This window comes from Phocoena phocoena, chromosome 11 (genome assembly GCF_963924675.1).
Source record: "Phocoena phocoena chromosome 11, mPhoPho1.1, whole genome shotgun sequence".
NCBI classification, from domain to species: Eukaryota; Metazoa; Chordata; class Mammalia; order Artiodactyla; family Phocoenidae; genus Phocoena; species Phocoena phocoena.
Window position 1 is genome coordinate 64,848,045 of NC_089229.1, and position 16,309 is coordinate 64,864,353.

At 56.4% G+C, this 16,309-nt stretch overlaps 2 protein-coding genes across 3 annotated transcripts in view; one reads left to right on the forward strand and one right to left on the reverse strand.

Annotated features, from left to right (window-relative positions):
* Positions 1–2,985, forward strand: part of HDAC7 (histone deacetylase 7) — a 30,681-nt gene extending 27,696 nt beyond the window's left edge. Inside the window, exons 23-26 of one of the 2 annotated variants that reach the window (XM_065888012.1) lie at positions 181–265; positions 1,463–1,601; positions 1,773–2,809; positions 2,853–2,943. In XM_065888012.1, the coding sequence (XP_065744084.1) occupies positions 181–265; positions 1,463–1,601; positions 1,773–1,818 (270 nt within the window). In that variant the 3' untranslated portion in view covers positions 1,819–2,809; positions 2,853–2,943. Of the gene's footprint in view, positions 1–180; positions 266–1,462; positions 1,602–1,772 lie in introns of both variants that reach the window. The other variant, XM_065888011.1, reaches the window with a different exon arrangement.
* A 2,046-nt stretch (positions 2,986–5,031) lies between these two features.
* On the reverse strand, positions 5,032–11,805 carry SLC48A1 (solute carrier family 48 member 1). The gene is made up of 3 exons (XM_065888186.1): positions 11,670–11,805; positions 5,782–5,949; positions 5,032–5,168 (listed from the first exon to the last, which is right to left on the reverse strand). Exons 1-3 carry the CDS (start codon positions 11,803–11,805, stop codon positions 5,032–5,034), a joined length of 441 nt encoding a protein of 146 aa, XP_065744258.1.
* Positions 11,806–16,309: the final 4,504 nt, after the last annotated feature.

Consider the following 16,309-nt stretch of genomic DNA (forward strand, 5'->3'; position numbering starts at 1 on the left):
GGGGAGCGGCGTGGATGCCTCTTCCCCAGGTCAGGCGCAGGGCCGGCGTCCCCTGCCCTAGGGAGAGCCGGGAGCACATGCCTGTTTGCGCTCGGAAAGCGGGGGCCCGGGGGTGGGAGAGAGCTGGGCCTGGGGGTCCCTGAGAGATGGGTGACTGATGTGTACTCCTTTCTTCTGTAGGTGGATCCCCTCTCAGAAGAAGGCTGGAAACAGAAACCCAACCTCAATGCCATCCGCTCTCTGGAAGCTGTGATCCGGGTGCACAGTGAGTGTGGACGGAGGACACCGCTGACCCCAGACTTGGGAGAAACTTGGGGCTCTGCTGCCCCCAGTGACCAGGGGTACTGCTGCTCTGGAGTAGGCTTCCTATCAAGTACCCCACGATAATGGGAAGCAGCCCCCCCACACCACCACCATGAGTGGATACCCTCGGAGCCCTCCAGATGGACCCAGTGGGGACCAGGCAGGACTGGCCTCCCATCCCCAGCTGCTGCCCTAGGCCAGGGCCCCGCCCACAGCAACACTCAGGCCTTGTTTGTGGAAGTGCTGGTTCCCACCCTAACCCTCAAACCTGGCCGCAGGGTCTTAGGAGCTCCGGGGTGCTTTGGGGGCTGAGTCTTAGGTTAACCCCACATTTGGAAAGCACTTTAAATTTTCAGCTTCAGCTCAGCATCTGTGGAGCTCTTTACGTACAGACCCGTGATCTAGGCCAGGGATACAAAAATGAACAAAATAGGTTTCCCACATCCGGGGAAATCCCACACCCGGGCTCAGTAGGGCTGTTGTACGTGACAGCGAAGCTGCCGCGGGTACTCGGTACGGAGCCCTCCCGCTGGGCCGGGCTCTGGGCCGGGCGTGTTCCGCGGACGTTATTTCTCGCCACGGCAGGCGGGACGGTCGTGTCCGTGGTCTAGATGGGGCGGTGGGAGTCCAGGGTGGTAAGTGGCTTGCCAACAGCCAGACAGAGTGGCCGCAGTGTCGGCCCCCCCCGGCACTGTGTCCTCTGGCCTCCCACGCCTGTGCTGCGCTGAGCGTTGCCAGGGGCTGCGTGTGAGGGGGACCCTGGGCTCCAGCAGGCCAGGGCTCAGGGCTCCGTGAGGTCACCACGACACAGACCCCACCTGGGGGAAGGGAGGCCCCAGTGGGGCACTTAGGAACCCCACACCCCTGGGAATGGGTTAGCGGTGGCCTTCCAGCCAAAGCCGTGTGGCACTGGCTTGGACCTCTGCGAGGGCCCCTCACTGCCACACTGAATCCGCACTGCTCACCCTGTCGGGGCTTGGGGGGCCGAGTCAGGGAGCGTGTTGCCCGAGGGTGGAGGCAGGTGAGAGCTGACCCCACACCGAGGACGCGTCCGCTACTCCTGGGCCTCAGATGTGCACCCTCAGGATCGGTCTGGGATGCGTGGTGGGCAGGTGGAGCGCCTTGTGCCCAGCCCTTTCTGACCCGGCTTCTTACCCAGGTGAATACTGGGGCTGCATGCAGCGCCTGGCCTCCTGTCCAGACTCCTGGGTGCCCAGGGTGCCAGGGGCCGATGCAGAAGAAGTGGAGGCAGTAACTGCACTGGCATCCCTCTCCGTGGGCATCCTGACTGAAGAGCGGTAATGCCAGACCCCTGGCTCACAGCCCCTCCACCCCCTCGGACCCTCCCAACCTGCGGAGCCCAGGCTTCAGCCCAGCCACGACGGCCTTCTCGGGCTTCCTGGGAAGCTGGGCTCAGGCCTTTCCCCTGGCTCTTCAGCAGCAACCCCCCCCCCCTTTCCCTCCCCCAGGACCTCAGAGCAGCTGGTGGAGGAGGAAGAACCCATGAATCTTTAGGCTCCAGGACGGATCTGCCCCTGCCGCGCCCCGCCCCGCCCTGCCCTTCGGACCCGGTTCTCTTCCAACCTCTGGCAACAGTACCCGTTCCCGGGGTCTTCAGAGATCCTTCGGGCAGGTAGTCGGGGCCAGAGAACAGCCTCTCGACAGTCACCCCAAGGAGCCTGGGAAGGCCCCTGGGTCTAGCATAGGGACCAAAGAAGACCCTGACAGGAGGCCGGCTGCGTAGCCAGCCGGGACCCAGTAGGGCTCTCCCCGAAGCACAGTCTACCCCTCTGGGGTCTGGGCCCCTAGCTGGGCCCCCGACCCTCAGGCCTGCACAGAGGAGGACTGGCACAGCCGGGCCCGCTCACAACCACTATTCCTGGTTCTGTAGACCCCCGACTTTGCACACAGCCCCAGGCTCCACACAGAAATGTGAACTCGGCCTCTGCCAGAGTGGCCCTTCCTAGGCTCTGGGGGAGGGAGGATGGGTAGCAGGGGCAGAGGGGTCCCATGTCCCTGCGTGCAGGGGGAGTCCCTCCTCTCCTGCTTCCTCAGATGACTCTGGAAGCTTCCTCCCCACCACTGGGCAGTGAGACAGACCTCCCTCTGAGAGCAGTCATCGGCAGGCCTCCCATCTGGTCCCTGCCCCTGCCAGAGGCCACCTGCGTCAGCCATCTCAGGGCTCTGGTGTAGCAGACAGGTGCTCCTGGAGTTCTTTGCTTCCTGATCCAATGGTGCCAAACCCCTCATCTCCCCTCAGAAGCACGGCATGACCCCCAGGGACCCCTCAGTAGTCACCACCCGCCTCCGTGAGCCTTCTCTTTCTGGGGTCTCCCCCACCCCAGCTGACTCCTGCCCTACATAGGACTAGCTTGGCTGAGGGGAAAGGGGGTGGGAGAGTGAATGGAAGACATGGGGGAGGGGAGGCTGCCCTGGCAAAGACTTCGAGGCTTCTGGGGTCCAGGCCTGGGGCCAAGAAGGAAAGTGTGTGTGTGTGTGTGTGTGTGTGTGTGTGTGTGTGAGAGAGAGAGAGAGACAGCGAGTAAGAGGAGGGTTTGTATGTGTGTGCACGAGTGTGTCTTCCTGAGGACCACCATGCCCTGTGTATGTATGCATGTTTTTGTAAAAAAGAAAAAAAAATGGAAAAAAAATCTGAACAATAAATGTTTTATTTGCTTTAAAGGTTCATGTGAAAGGGCCTCCGGGGGTTGAGGGGTGGGCAGCGGGCCTACAGCTACACAGCACAGCCTGTGCCTGATTCATTGTGGAAGAGAAGGGACAGGTTGGGCCGTGGGGCAGCCCCCCTCCAGCTCCTTGGCCTTCTGTGGCCGCTGCCTTGCAGGAAGAATCCATTCTGAACACACCCTGGCTGCCCCCGCCTGCCCCACCTCTGGGTAGTGAAGAGGCGGCAGCTCTGGGCTGAGTCCATAGACAGAGGGCCCGGAAGGGCGTGGGGAACATGGATGCCTGCAGACCCGGCTCGCTAAGGCTCCCCTAAAGAGTCCTGAATCAGACGTACCTGGGTTCAAGTCCCAGCTGGGAGCTCAGGTAAGTCACGTCACCTCCTGGGGCCTCTGTTTATCAGTTAAAGGCTCCCGAAATAGATACTGTTTGGTTCCTTCCTGCTCTAATGTACCATGACTTCTTAAGCATGTGCTGAGTCTAGAAGAGAAGAACGGGTGAGACGGTGGGCCTGGGCGAGCTCATCCAGTGGCGCCTGTCTTTATGGTTCCGAGGCGGCCAGGCTTCTTCAGCCAGCAGAAGGAGCGGCCTCATCACCTCCGACCTGGGCCCAAGCCCCTCACAGCCTGGAGAATACGAGGGGAAGCACGTTCATCCCCTTCCCATCTGTCCTGGCCTCTTGGGGCGATAGGCACTCAATCCCACAGACGTTGCTGAGACTGTGCCCGGGGGGCATCCTCGCCCTGGCTGGGGGGTTTGCTGAGGGGGCTGGAGGAAGAGAGCTGAACTGTGGGTTCCCCCATGCCAAGTGGGACCAGAGGGAGAGGGTCCCCTCTGAGCTAAGGAAATGGCTTGATGAGATGACTGGAGACCCCCATTCCCACCCACCGCTCCCACAGTCCACCCCATAAGAAAGCACCAGAGGCTAGCTGATAACAAATGGCTGCTGTATTTCTGCTAAAGTGACAGTGACACAGATAAGGCAAAGAGCTGAGGGGCAGGACACATCAGGTGGGAAGGGGGCAGACCGTGCAAAATGACAACCTAAGACAAAAAGATGGATGGACCCCCTTCCCTTCCGAGTTAGGTGAGCCCTTGGGCCAGTGTATAGGCAGTAAAGCAGATTTTGTCCTTCAGAAGGGAGATTTTAAAAGAGAAAAGCTCTGGGTGAAGGGCAGGGGCAGGAGTGGGGGAGGCATCTCGGGGCCAGGGGCAGTCTGGGTGCCATGAGGGGCAGGCATGAGAAGGCCAAGTGGAAATGTGGGGCTGGAGGTGCCTGGTACAGGTTTGAGGGTTCTTTCTAGCCCACCCCGTGCTGCCCCCTTCCCCAAAGCCCTTCGGGGGGCAGAAGCACCTTCCCCAAGACCCTTATTCTGGCCTCATTTGGGGCGTCCGGCTCTGGGGTGTGTGGTGAAGGGGAGGATGGCTCTAGCATACTCATGGGAACCACCTCTGCGAGGAACAGGGTGGGTGGAAAGAGGGACACTGAACTCCCCTCGGGTCCCCAGGCCTTGGGAAAAGAAAAGCAAGTGTCACCATCCCTGGGACCAATGAGTTCAGCTACCTGACTCTTGGGGGACAACAAGATGGGGGTGCTGGGGTAAGGGGCTGCGAAGTCTCTACTAGAGATCCCTTACCTGACCTGACCTCCCCAGGGTCCCGTCCCACCTGAGGGAGAGTGTCTAGGGCAGCAGGGACCCCTGCCCCCAGGCACAGGTCAAGGCCCCACTGCCCTACCCCTTGCCTGTTGCCCTGGCCCTACTTAGAAAGATTGCCCACTGAGTGCTAAGAAAATAGATCCACTTGAAAAGGTCTAAAGCCGCTCTCCAGTCAGGCTGATGAGCAACGTGGCAGGACCCCTTTCCACGGCACACAGGGTTCCCCCCAAGGGGACAGGACAGCTCCCAGGGAGACCACCGTCCTCCTGCTGTATACTTTCTGCCCCGGTTCTGGGGTTCCCAGGGGGTGTACAGGCCCTCCTGCTGTCTCAAGAGGCTGAGTCCAGGTCCTGAGGACCACCAGGGTGCGGAGACCTCATCGCTCAGGTCAGAAATCGCTAAGGATGCTGATGTCGGCAAAGTCAGCCCGGTAGCGGTGGGCGTAGAGGCTGAGCAGGAAGGCCCATTTGAAGGAAATGAAGCTCCACACACAGGAGAGGTAGTAGCTGTTGGGGTCTGTGAGGCCTGCAGGGGAGAGGAACCCAACCGTGACTTGAGAGGACCTTGCCCTTGACCCTAGCCACCATGCCACAAGCCCCGGGCCATCCTTCCCCACAACCTCCAACAGAGGCTGAACTGAGCCAATGGAGAGGTCAGGTGTGATAGAGGTTTCAGAGCGCTCAGAGTTTGCAGGCAGGAAGCAGTGGGGATGAGGGAAGGTCAGGGGGTTGGCTAATCACTGGGCTGTATCATCCGCTCTGCTTCTGTGACACTGACCCCAGGCCCACTGCCTTCCAATGTGCTTCAGCATCAGAGCGGGCAGGAAGAGCCTTTGGCTACTTGCAGACTGCAGCCACCAGGGGGCGCTCCCATACCCTCCGCTGGAGGCTAAAAAGGGCGGCTAACCACACACTCCTGGGTGCTGAAATGCAGCACACACTTCCCACGTGTTTCATTGACCCCTTCCAACCCAGGGGCGGGGATGGGGGGCGTCCATTCTCCCCACTCCGGCACAGGGAGGTTAAGTGGTCTGTCCAGTCCCTTGGGCGTAAGTGTTGAACCCAGGACAGGAATCCCGGGCCTCCTGAGTGCTCCACCCACCGGCCCTCCCACGCCCTCCCTTTGTGGAGGCCCTTACTCTGGTGTCCGGTGACGGCCAGCACAAGAAAGGTGCAGAAAGTGGCGACGGAGACGGCCGAGAAGAGGACGCCCACGAAGAAGAAGCCACGCAGCCCCTTGAGCCACGTCCTCCAGTAATCCTGCATGTACATCACGTGCGTCACCAGGACCCACAGCGCTAGCACACCTGCCGGGAGAGACGGCTCAGGCAGCGCCCCTCTCCTCACCTGCCGACCCCCCAGTGCCCTGCAGGTCCCCCAGGCCAGGCTCTTCGCATAATAACAGTAGTGTTGGCCTTTTCACTCTCCCGGTAAAGTGGAGTTTGCTGGAGGCCACGTGGCCTGTGATATGAAGAGGACGTGAACGCAAAAGCAGCTAGGAGAATCTGGCTGCCTTTTACTAAGCCACACATTAACGAGATCTGCAAAAAATATAAAACTATGTCATTCTTCTCCCTAATTTTTTTGTTTTGGAAAACGTGAATACTTCTTACAAAAAAATGTTACTTATGTTAACACAATGTTATTATTATTATATTTTTTGCGGTACGCGGGCCTCTCACTGTCGTGGCCTCTCCCGTTGCGGAGCACAAGCTCCAGACGCGCGGGCTCAGCGGCCATGGCTTACGGGCCCAGCCGCTCCGCGGCACGTGGGATCCTCCCGGACCGGGGCACGAACCCGTGTCCCCTGCATCGGCAGGCGGACTCTCAACCACTGCGCCACCGGGGAAGCCCACAATGTTATTTTTAATATTACTTTAAAATGCTTAAAACTGTTCTCAGTTTTAATTTCTAATACAGTCCATATCGATAGATATAACCCACATAAACAAAATTTCCTTGGGGTCTCACCACTTTTTAAAGAGTGTAAAGGGGTCCTAAAGTCAGAAAGTTTGAGGACTGCTGCAGCCCAGCCTGCTTTCCGGGGACTCCCCACTACCCACCCTGGGGACCACAGCTGTGAGAAGCATTCCTCCCGCCCTGATGCTTCTGCTCTCCCAGCCTTCAGAGGCCACCACCGTAACGTTGCAAGGCCTGTGGCTGAGCTCTTGGCAGTGGGGCTCTTCCCAAATTCCATGTATTGGTGTTATGGGATGGGGAGGCCCAGTGGTTAAAACCCCCAGGGCCACCCAGTACCCAAGTGGCCTTCTTCTTGCCCTTGGCCAGACTCCATTTTATTAATTTCCTTTTTAGGCCACACCACGAGGCACGCGGAGTCTAAGTTCCCTGACCACGGATCAACCCGTGCTCCCTGAAGTGGAAGTGCAGAGTCTTAACCACTGGACCGCCAGGGAAGTCCCCTAGCCAGACTCCATTCTACTAAGTCGTTTGCTGAAAGGGCAGGCCAGATGCCCCCAGCCGGTCCTGGGCCTGCCCTCTGGGCCCGGCTGGGCAGTTCCCCTACGATGCCAGCTGCCGCTCAGACAATACAATGAATGCCCTCTGTGCCGGGCCGTGCCTGCCGCCGCAGCCCAGAGAGTGGAGCAAATAGCAGTTCCATTGGCAAGGGTCCAGGGCAGGGCCGCAGGGTCCCGACAAGGGACGAACGAGGGACAGGGCAGAGCCAGCTGCAAGCTGTCCACCTGTGTGTAGGCCGCTGGATCCTAGGAGTCAGGAGGCCCTCCAAAGAGTGAGCCGTACACGCAGCACGCAGAGTAGCACAGGAAGGCTGGGGAAAGTGGTCAGCTCTGGCAAGGGAGCGAAGGAAGAGAAGGTGACAGGGAGATCGGGGTGGGAGAGTGCTTTGACTGAATCTATGACGTTTTATTTTTTTAGGCTGAATGGTAAGAACGAGGGAGTTCACCAAATTGCCTGTCCTTTTTTACTTGCCTGCAATATTTCATAATGTTTTTTTAAGTTGGGGGAAAATCAAAAGGCAGGGGGGAATGTCATCCCAGATCTCTGCTCTGATTACCGGCTCAGAAGCTGTCACAATTCAGGCAGCCTGGCAAGGGCCAGAAAACCACGAGACTGCCAACCAGGAGACCTGGGCCTGGCACCGATGTGCTGCTCGTGACTCTCAGAGCCTCGGCGCTTCCACATCTGCGAGTGGGGGAGCCCGAAGGTCCCGCCAGCCTGGAAACGGTGACCCAGGGCTCCCTGCTAGTGAGGACTCAGCTCTGCCAACACCTGCCGCTTCCCTTCCCACGCTGTTTGACCCACACTCTCCCAGCTCTGCCCTCGCCCACCCTCAGCCTTCCTCAGAGGTTGGGGGCCTGGAACATGGGTCCCTGCAGCCCTGGGATCAGGGTGAGGCAAGACAAGCTTGTCTCCGTCCCTGCCTAGGGAGGAAGTGGAAGCAGGCCAGAGGTGGAAAGAATAACAATCCCCCGGCTTCAGCTTAACGTCTTCCGTGATCTGGATGGACGGTGTGCTAGCCACCTTTTCCAGAAGTGTTTCCCAATCCTCTCACACAGGTCCTAAGTGTTCACTGGGGGAGCTGTTTGGTCTCTTAAAGGGCCCACGGAAGGAAGCGTATTGTCACTGAGCACATCCAAGGAACCGTCAGACGGGTACCTTTGCGACCGCTCCACTTGCCCTCTATCTGCTCACTATGCCACGGAGGGGCTGAGAGAGATGGCTCTCAGACGCTCTACCACTCAAAGATTCTAGAAGCCAGCTTAGGGGAAAAATAAGGTCAGAGCAATTCCCCCGTGACTCAGCAATTTCTAGGTTAGGAAGTGTTGAAATAGGGGCCTGTGGGATGCCCTCTCTTAGTCCACTGGCCACGCTCCAGTGGTGCCCCCAGAACACCCCCACACACACACATACATCCATGTACCAAAGAGGGCTGAGCAGAAGAGGAAGATGACCATTTTGGGTGTGCCAGGCCCCAGCTCTCTCTTAATAAGCAGGCACATCCTGCCCCACCTCTCACTTGCCCTGCACACAGCCCTGGCCTCCAGATAAACACAGGCCACATCTGGAAGCAGGCCCGTCCCCACCGGCCCTGGCTCCCGCCTCTGTCCTTAGAAGAGGGATCTCCCCCAACTCCATCCATGGGGTCAGTGAAGGAGCACAAGCCCCCCGCCGGTCCCTCCCACACCTCAGCCCTGCTCACTTCCCTGGGACACTCTGGACTCCAGGAAGCCTGGTCTGCATAACTCAGGGCAGAACGGACGGTTTCCCAGGCCCACCCGGATGCATGTCCACACCAGACCTCACCCCTCGCTCTACCCCACCTGCTTCAAGGAGCAGGGCTCTGCTCGGTGGCTCGGGGCTCAGAGCTGACAGGCCCAGCACAAGGAAGGCACAAAGATGGTCAGTGAAAGTACGCCCAGCGGCTGGGTTGGAGGTGAGGGGCCAGGAGCCCAGGGGAGCTCACAGGGAAACAGACAAGTGAGCCACTGGACCCAGGCCCTACTCTCTGCCTCCACCCCTCCCCTTCACCCCTGTCCTTTCTCAGCTCATGGGGAAGAACACAGAGCTGATTAGACTCCTGGGCAACTTTTCTATTCTTGTCCTTTCCTCGGTCTACTAGACTAGAGCAAGTCTTTTTCCCAAGCGTTCCCACAGCAAAACTATTTCTTCCGCCTCTCCTCCAAGCCAGGTCTTCCCAGACGCACACCGGGATGGGAGAGACTGGGTCTCTACCCATGAACGTTTCTCCCAGGTCCCCAGGAAATCAACAGCCCCCAGCAGCCCACCTGGCACACAGGGGAAGGAGCACACTGGGGCTGCCCTCTGGTGACTCAGCAGTTTCTGGAAAATGCCAAGTCAGAAGCGGGTACTCACAAATCTGCAGATGCTTCATCCCCAAAAGAGGAAGAGGCTGACTGGCTGCAGACCCTCTCAGCACCCATTCAGGGCGCAGAGGGTGTGTGGCCCCGGCAACCCTCCCCCACCTGCCACACTGCCACCACCACCACCGTCACCAGGCGGCTTTGGTTCTGCGATGGCTGTCAGGGAGGTGCCAGGACCCCGCTCTAGCTGGTCGCTGCCCTAGCACCTCTTGCTGTGGGCGGCTCCACAGCTGGCCTGCCTCAGAGGCCAAGGGAAATCTGCAGGGAGGGAGAGAGGGCAGGGCTCAGGTCAGAGGGAAACCCTGGGACTCCCTGGAGCTGCCCCCCGACGGGCAGCTGAAAGATGGATGATTCGGGGAGAGGACATACAGCTGTAGCACTCCAGACCTGAATGGGGTCTCACACAGCACCCCTGTCAGCGGAATCTCCTTCCATTCCCTACGGATGAGGAAACTGAGGCCCAGGAGGCATCGATGTGCCCACGGTCACACAGCTCGGTGGGGCTCACTCCACCAGGCCAGACTCCAACACACCCGGCTCTAATCCCAGGGGCAGCCCTCCCTCCTCACCCCCAACCAGTCCCCTCATCTCAAGTCTCATCAGGGCAACCCCTGGGCCTCGCCTGAAGAGTCACACCGCCTTCCTGAGGGGAAAGCAGCAGGCCGACAGGAAACAGGAAAGCACTGCAAAGACCAGAGAATCATGAGGAACGTGGTGGGCGGTGGGGTGCAGCGGGGAAGGGGGTGCAGATAACTGAGCAGAGGTGGGCAGGCCGGCCCCCCCGGGAGGAACCACAGGTGGGGCATCTAGGCAGGCGTGAGCACAGCCCAGCCAGGCGACCACGCGCCCTTCCTCGGAGAGCCCAAGTGCTCTGCCTGGCATTGCTTAGGCCGTGGTTACCTACACCCCTCTGACAGGGCAGAAGTCCCACCTCCCATCCCTTCTTGACCCAGGTATGGCACTCAGTAAGCTTTGGGGCCATGAGCAGATCTCGTTATTTTTAGTTAGTCCATTTAGGGCTCCTTGGCAGAGGAGTTTAATTATGGAGTCAGATCACCCTGTGCAGAACTATGAACCTTACGTGTATTTTTTCCCCAAGTGCTTTCCCCACACGTATAATTTCATGTAGCTGTGTAACCCTAGGTAAGCTATTTATTTACACTAAGCCTCAGTGTAAGCCTGACCTGTAAAATGGACCCAATAATAACGCCTACTTCCTAGGACTAATGTAAGGATTAAATGAGATGATGGAAGCAGTTTGCTTAACAGTGTCTGACACATAGGAAGCATTTAAAAAAAAAAAAGTTAGCAAGTAGAAATGATATGCTTCGTCTTCACACCAATTCTACAACACAGAGAGGTTAACAACATGCCCAAAGGTGCACAGCGAGTACAGGGAACCGGTAAGCACCGGACCTCCACCAGCGCACTGACGTTCTCAACTCCGGTACAAGCCTCCTCTGGCCTCCTTGAGGCACAGAAAGGGCGGTCGGCGGGGCTTAGCCGACCCTGGCCCAGGAGCCACAGCAGAAGAGTGGCAAAGAGACACCAACGTGGTGGGAAAAAAAGTCGTTTCCATCAGATCCCTAGCGCGGTCCTCCGGGGCTCCGCCGAGGACTCCGAGGGCGACTCCGTTGGCGGTGGACTCCACCCTGTTAGGAGGCACATGGGCTTCCCCGGGAACCCCCAGCCCTCCTTTCCACTTACTTCTTCTCTGCCCTCACCCAGTCCCCAGGGAAGGGGCGCGGATCCCCCAGCACAAGTGTGTGTGTGTGTGTGAAGACCGCCGGGTCTTCACACCTGGCTGCGCGAAGGAGGTGGCGAGAGCAGCGGGCGTGCAGGGAGGACGCTGTCACTGGGCCCAGGGTGGAGGGCGGACGGGCTAACCCGGGGGCGCCGGGGCTGGTGCAAATGGCACATACGGGACGTCGGCGCCTCGGGCGGGCATTGAGTCCCTGAGGACCCCCGAGGATGTCCAGGAGCCCGGGCCCGCGCGGGGCCTGCTCTGCCCACGGCCAGTTTTGGGTAAACACCCCACCCGCTCCCCCGGGAAGCGCCGCCCGCGAGGAGCCTGCGGAGCAGCCGCCGGCTCCTCCCCGCAGCCGCGCGCCCGCGTCCGCGCGGCCGGAGCCGGGACCCAGCGACCCCCGCGCGCCCCGGGGTACCTGCGAGCCCCCCCATGGCCGCGGTCGCCGGCTGTCTGTAGACCACCGTCCAGACGAGGAAGATGGAGAAGCCGGCCACGGAGCTGAGGCCGGAGTAGGCGGCGCGGAGGCCGAGCTGCAGGCGGGACGGGGCCATGGGGCTGCGGGCGCCGGGCGCAGAAGGCGAGCGTGGCCGACGGTCACAGGTGCAGGGCCCGGAGCAGGAGCCGGGAGCCGGGAGCCGGGGGCCGAGCCGTAGCGGCCGGCCGCCCGCGCTCCGCCCCCGGCCCGCCCCCTGCGCCGCCGGCACAGCGCCCTCCCCGGCCGGAGGCCGCCCGCGCCCGGAACCACAGTGGAGGGCGCGTCCTGGGCTTGGCCTTGAGTCCTCGGGCCCCCTGATCATTTGGGGATGCCGCCTAAAAAGGCAGGTTCCGGGGTTCGTCCTCTGAGCTACAGGATATTTGGTCCCTGGCGGGGCCCGGAAATGTACGGGTGTCCAAGCCAGCTGCCGTGATTACTTCTAAAATTTATCACGTTCTCCTTTAAAATTTAAGATGTAAATTTCTCGTTAAAATTCAAGATATAAAAATTGAGATAGATGAAAGTACACAGTGAGTATGATTTCTTTCGCCCCTATCTATCCATCAGGTTCCCTCCTCAGGGATTAAGCGATTCTCAGAAGATTCTTCTCACGGAACATCTGCCCCGTCTTCTGACGTCAAACACCTCACCCTCAAGGACAGCTCCCTTCTCCTTTAATCTCCGCAAGCCTCATCCTCCCACCCCAAATCTACCAAACATCACTCCCATCAGATAGAGGCTGGAATCTATAGCAGGTGTCTACTGAGCTCCCTCCGTGGGCCCAGTGCCACGCTGGGAGCCGGCAGGGAAAATCAAAAACCACAACACACGGAGCCCTCAAACACTTATAATCTAGTTGGGGAGGCCCGTCACATACTGGCACAAAATAAGTAGCCAATATACCTTGTATTTACTTCTTTTCACTGCTGTAACAGAGTACCACAGATCTAGTGGCTTCAAACAACACACATTTATTATCCTACAGTTCTGTAGGTAGGTGTCCAAAAAAGGAACTCAGAGGGCTAAAGTCTAGGGGATGGCAGGGCTGCCTTCCTTTCGGAGGCTCGAGGGGAAAATCTGTTTCTTTGCCTTTTCCAGCTTCTAGAGCTGCCCACATCCCTTGACTCCTGAAGGTCTTCCTTCATCTTCAAAGCAAACACACCCCTCGGACCTCTGCTTCTGTCATTACATCATCTCCTTTTCTCCTGCCAGCTCTGCTGCCTCCTTCTTTTCCCTTATAAGGACCCTTATGATTAAGAAACTGGATAATCCAGAATAATTTCCCCATCTCAAGATGCTTAACTTAATCACATCAGCAAAATCCTTTTTGCCATGTAAAGTAACGTATTCACAAATTCCGGGGATCAGGACATTGACATCTCGGGGGGCCATTATTCTGCTATCACACCTCTCTGGAATGTAATCTCCGTGAATAGCGACTGTGCCTCTTTCATTCACACCAACACATAGAAGAGTTCACAGCACATAGTAGCCCTTTAGTAAACATTTGTCGAATAGATGAATGTGAGTGAATGAAGGTAAGAATCAAATAACAATAAAGGGGATCATACACAAGAAATCTAGGCAGGACATGATTAATTGCCAAGCGAGCAATGTAAACCACATTTGCCTCACTTCAGAATAGTCTAGGGAGCTTCATTTAAAAAAAAAAAAAAAAAAGACCCCCAGACTCCACCCCTGACAGTAAATTTGAATCTTGGGAGTATATATATATATTTAATGAGAAGTGATTTTAATGAGGTGAGCTCGGCATCCAGCCCTCCTTTGGGAGCCACTGATGGAGAGAGTTAGTGCTGGCTGTTCAGAGGAGGGAGCGAGCCCTGTGGTCCAGAGTACACTGCCACGGATGGTTCCAGAGCTGGCTGGCAGGGATAACAGTCCTCCACGCAGTGGGAGCAGCCTGTGTGACAGCCCAGAAGGAAGAAATAACATGGCAGGTTCGGGAAACTGTAAGTAGTTTGTGGTCTGTGGGTGGAGTGATGGATTTTGAGGTTGGAAATGTTCTGAACATAAAGGGCCTTGCTTGCTCTGCTGAAAAGGCTTTCCCCTGTCTCTGTGAAGCCAGGGGAGGGAAGTAACCGTTCTGTGTTTTAGAAATGTGGCCAGGGTAATAGTGTGAGGGTGAACTTCCTTCGAAAGGACTAGAAAGCAGAGAGGTCATTCGGACAAATTCTTCACCTCCCTGTGCTTTAGGTACTCCGTCTGTAAAATGGGGACAGGGCACAGCTGTGATGTCTACTTCAACGTGTTACGATGAAGAGGCAGTGCTTAGAAGAGTGGCAAGTATGTAGCAGGTGCTTAATAAATGTCAGCAAGTATGGTTAGTAGCACCAGAAAGGTTGCCACATGAGGAGAGCCTGAAAGGTGGTTCAGGCTGAGGCAGTGAGAATGGGGAAGAGGGGACTGATTCAAGAAATATTTAAGCTATTTGAACCTTAAGGTCAGGTAGCAATTAATTAATTAGCTGGGCAGACAGAAAGGAGGAGAGCAAAAATATTTATTATGAGTGCACACGTCAGGAGTATTGGAGAGGAGTTAACAAACTCGTTACACTGGAGAGTGAGGTTGTGAAAGAAAATAACGAGAGATAATTATGTAACAGTAGCTTGGGCCCAGGATGTAGGTTACCAGCAGGCTGACACTTTTTCTTGCATGTAGAAGCAGTACGGAGCTGTTGAAGGATTTTATGTTCAGATGGGATCACCACTTACTGTGCGACCTGGGCAGTTTTCCCCTAACTCAGGAGAACTTTCTGCCAAGAAGAAAATATTCTATATCTGCCCTCTTCAGAATGGCAGCTACTAGTCACATGTGGCTGTTGAGTATTTGATATGTGCCTAGTATGACTGAAGAACTGAGGTTTTAATTGATTTTAATTTAAATAGGCACACGTGGCTAGTGGCTACCATCTTTGACAGCACAGGAACTTCTCGGAACCCCTGTCGCTCCATCTGTGTAGTGGGAATGATGATACATCATTGGCTTGTTACAGCAATCGGGAGATATTGAGATACCGCAGTTAGAGCACTCAACACGGTAATTTGACAAATTATTATCACTGTTGTTGAAACTTGTTATTGTTATTATTGAACAGGGCTAGCATGACATAAACCATGCCTCAAGAAGATTATTTGGTATCCAAGTTGGATTTGATGGGAAAAGAAAATTGTAGAAGAGAAAGCGTTCACAAGGCTATTTCTGTGGTGAGATGTGGGATCATTAAGATCTTATCTGGAGAAAGGCCACGAGAAGGGAAAGCACGGGAGGGTTATGAAGCTGCAAAGCACACTGGTATGCACCACGCATGCTCTTCTCCCCACATCAGCTTCCTTTCCAAGGTGCTTTCAGAGAGTGCACTCCCATCCCAACCCAAGACAGACACCACTGCCCACCCGCCCCCAACCCCAAGAGAGATAGCCATTCTCCCTGCTTGTGACAAGACCACCAGTGTCCACCATTAGCATCCTTCTTCTGGCGCATGACCTACTAAATAGGAACTTTGAACACTTCCCAGCTTCCTTGCAGTTAAACTGATGCCATGAGAGTGAGTTCTGAGCAATGGAATCAAAGCAGAAGCAATGTGTACCATTTCCAGGCTGGACCCATACAATCTCCCATGCAGCCCTCATTCCCTCTTCCCATTCTGTGATGATTTTAGAGGCCACATGTTGAAGACAGCTGCGCCACATGATGGAAAGAGCCTGGGACCCTTGAATGAATGAATGAACAGAACTACCCACTCCATTCCCCAAACCTGCTTCGGACTGTAATATGAATGAAAAATACACCCTTTTCTTCGTGCTAAGCCACTGAGATTTCGGGGTCATTACAGCTAACCTCATTACCCTAACACACCATCCCTCATTCCATTTCAGGCCATGAAAACGTCTCTTATACAGATAACCTGTCTGAACTACCAATCCCTCCGAAGTCACTTTTAAATTGGGCCCCACCAGTATTAAGACAGACTCCTGACTCCCACCCACAGACATCTTGTCTCCTAAGACATTTCTTTCTCATTCCCCCAAAGCAGGCACATTCCAGACATAGATCTCCTCCCACAATGCTACATCAAGGATACCCCTACCAAGCTATATGACAGTTCATTGAGTTTCTTGGACGTGTGAGGGCTTCCTCCTCTCTGCTTCTTAATCCCCACACAGAGGGACCTCTGATGTCCTTTGGGGTATATCCTTGTTTACTGTAGCTCCAGCCCCAAACCTAGGCACCACTTGGTCCTCTCCTTCCTTTACCCGCTATGTGCACTTCATTAGCAAGCACGGTTGGGTCCGCCCTGTCCTTTCTCCCCGAGACACTGCTTAGTCCAGGCACCATCATCACCACCTCCCCACTTGTAGCAGCTCCCTACGTGGTCCTCCTCTGCTCGTTCTTTCCCCTCCAATCCACTCTCCAGCCAGCAGCTGGAATAGTCTTTTAAAAATAACAACCAGAACATGGCAGTCCCCTGCTTAAATCCCTCCAAAAGATTCCATAGCAATTGGGGTAAACAAATCAGTTGCCAACTCCAACTAGTCTCACCTCTGCCCATTTCACTCCAG

Excerpts from the sequence above, each read along its gene's own strand:
- SLC48A1 (XM_065888186.1), bottom strand. The coding sequence starts at position 11,805 with ATGGCCCCGTCCCGCCTGCAGCTCGGCCTCCGCGCCGCCTACTCCGGC. Across the intron at positions 5,950-11,669 it reads GGCCATGGGGGGGCTCGCAG|GTGTGCTAGCGCTGTGGGTC; the intron begins GTACCCCGGGGC and ends CTCTCCCGGCAG. Across the intron at positions 5,169-5,781 it reads GGCCGTCACCGGACACCAGA|GCCTCACAGACCCCAACAGC; the intron begins GTAAGGGCCTCC and ends TCTCCCCTGCAG.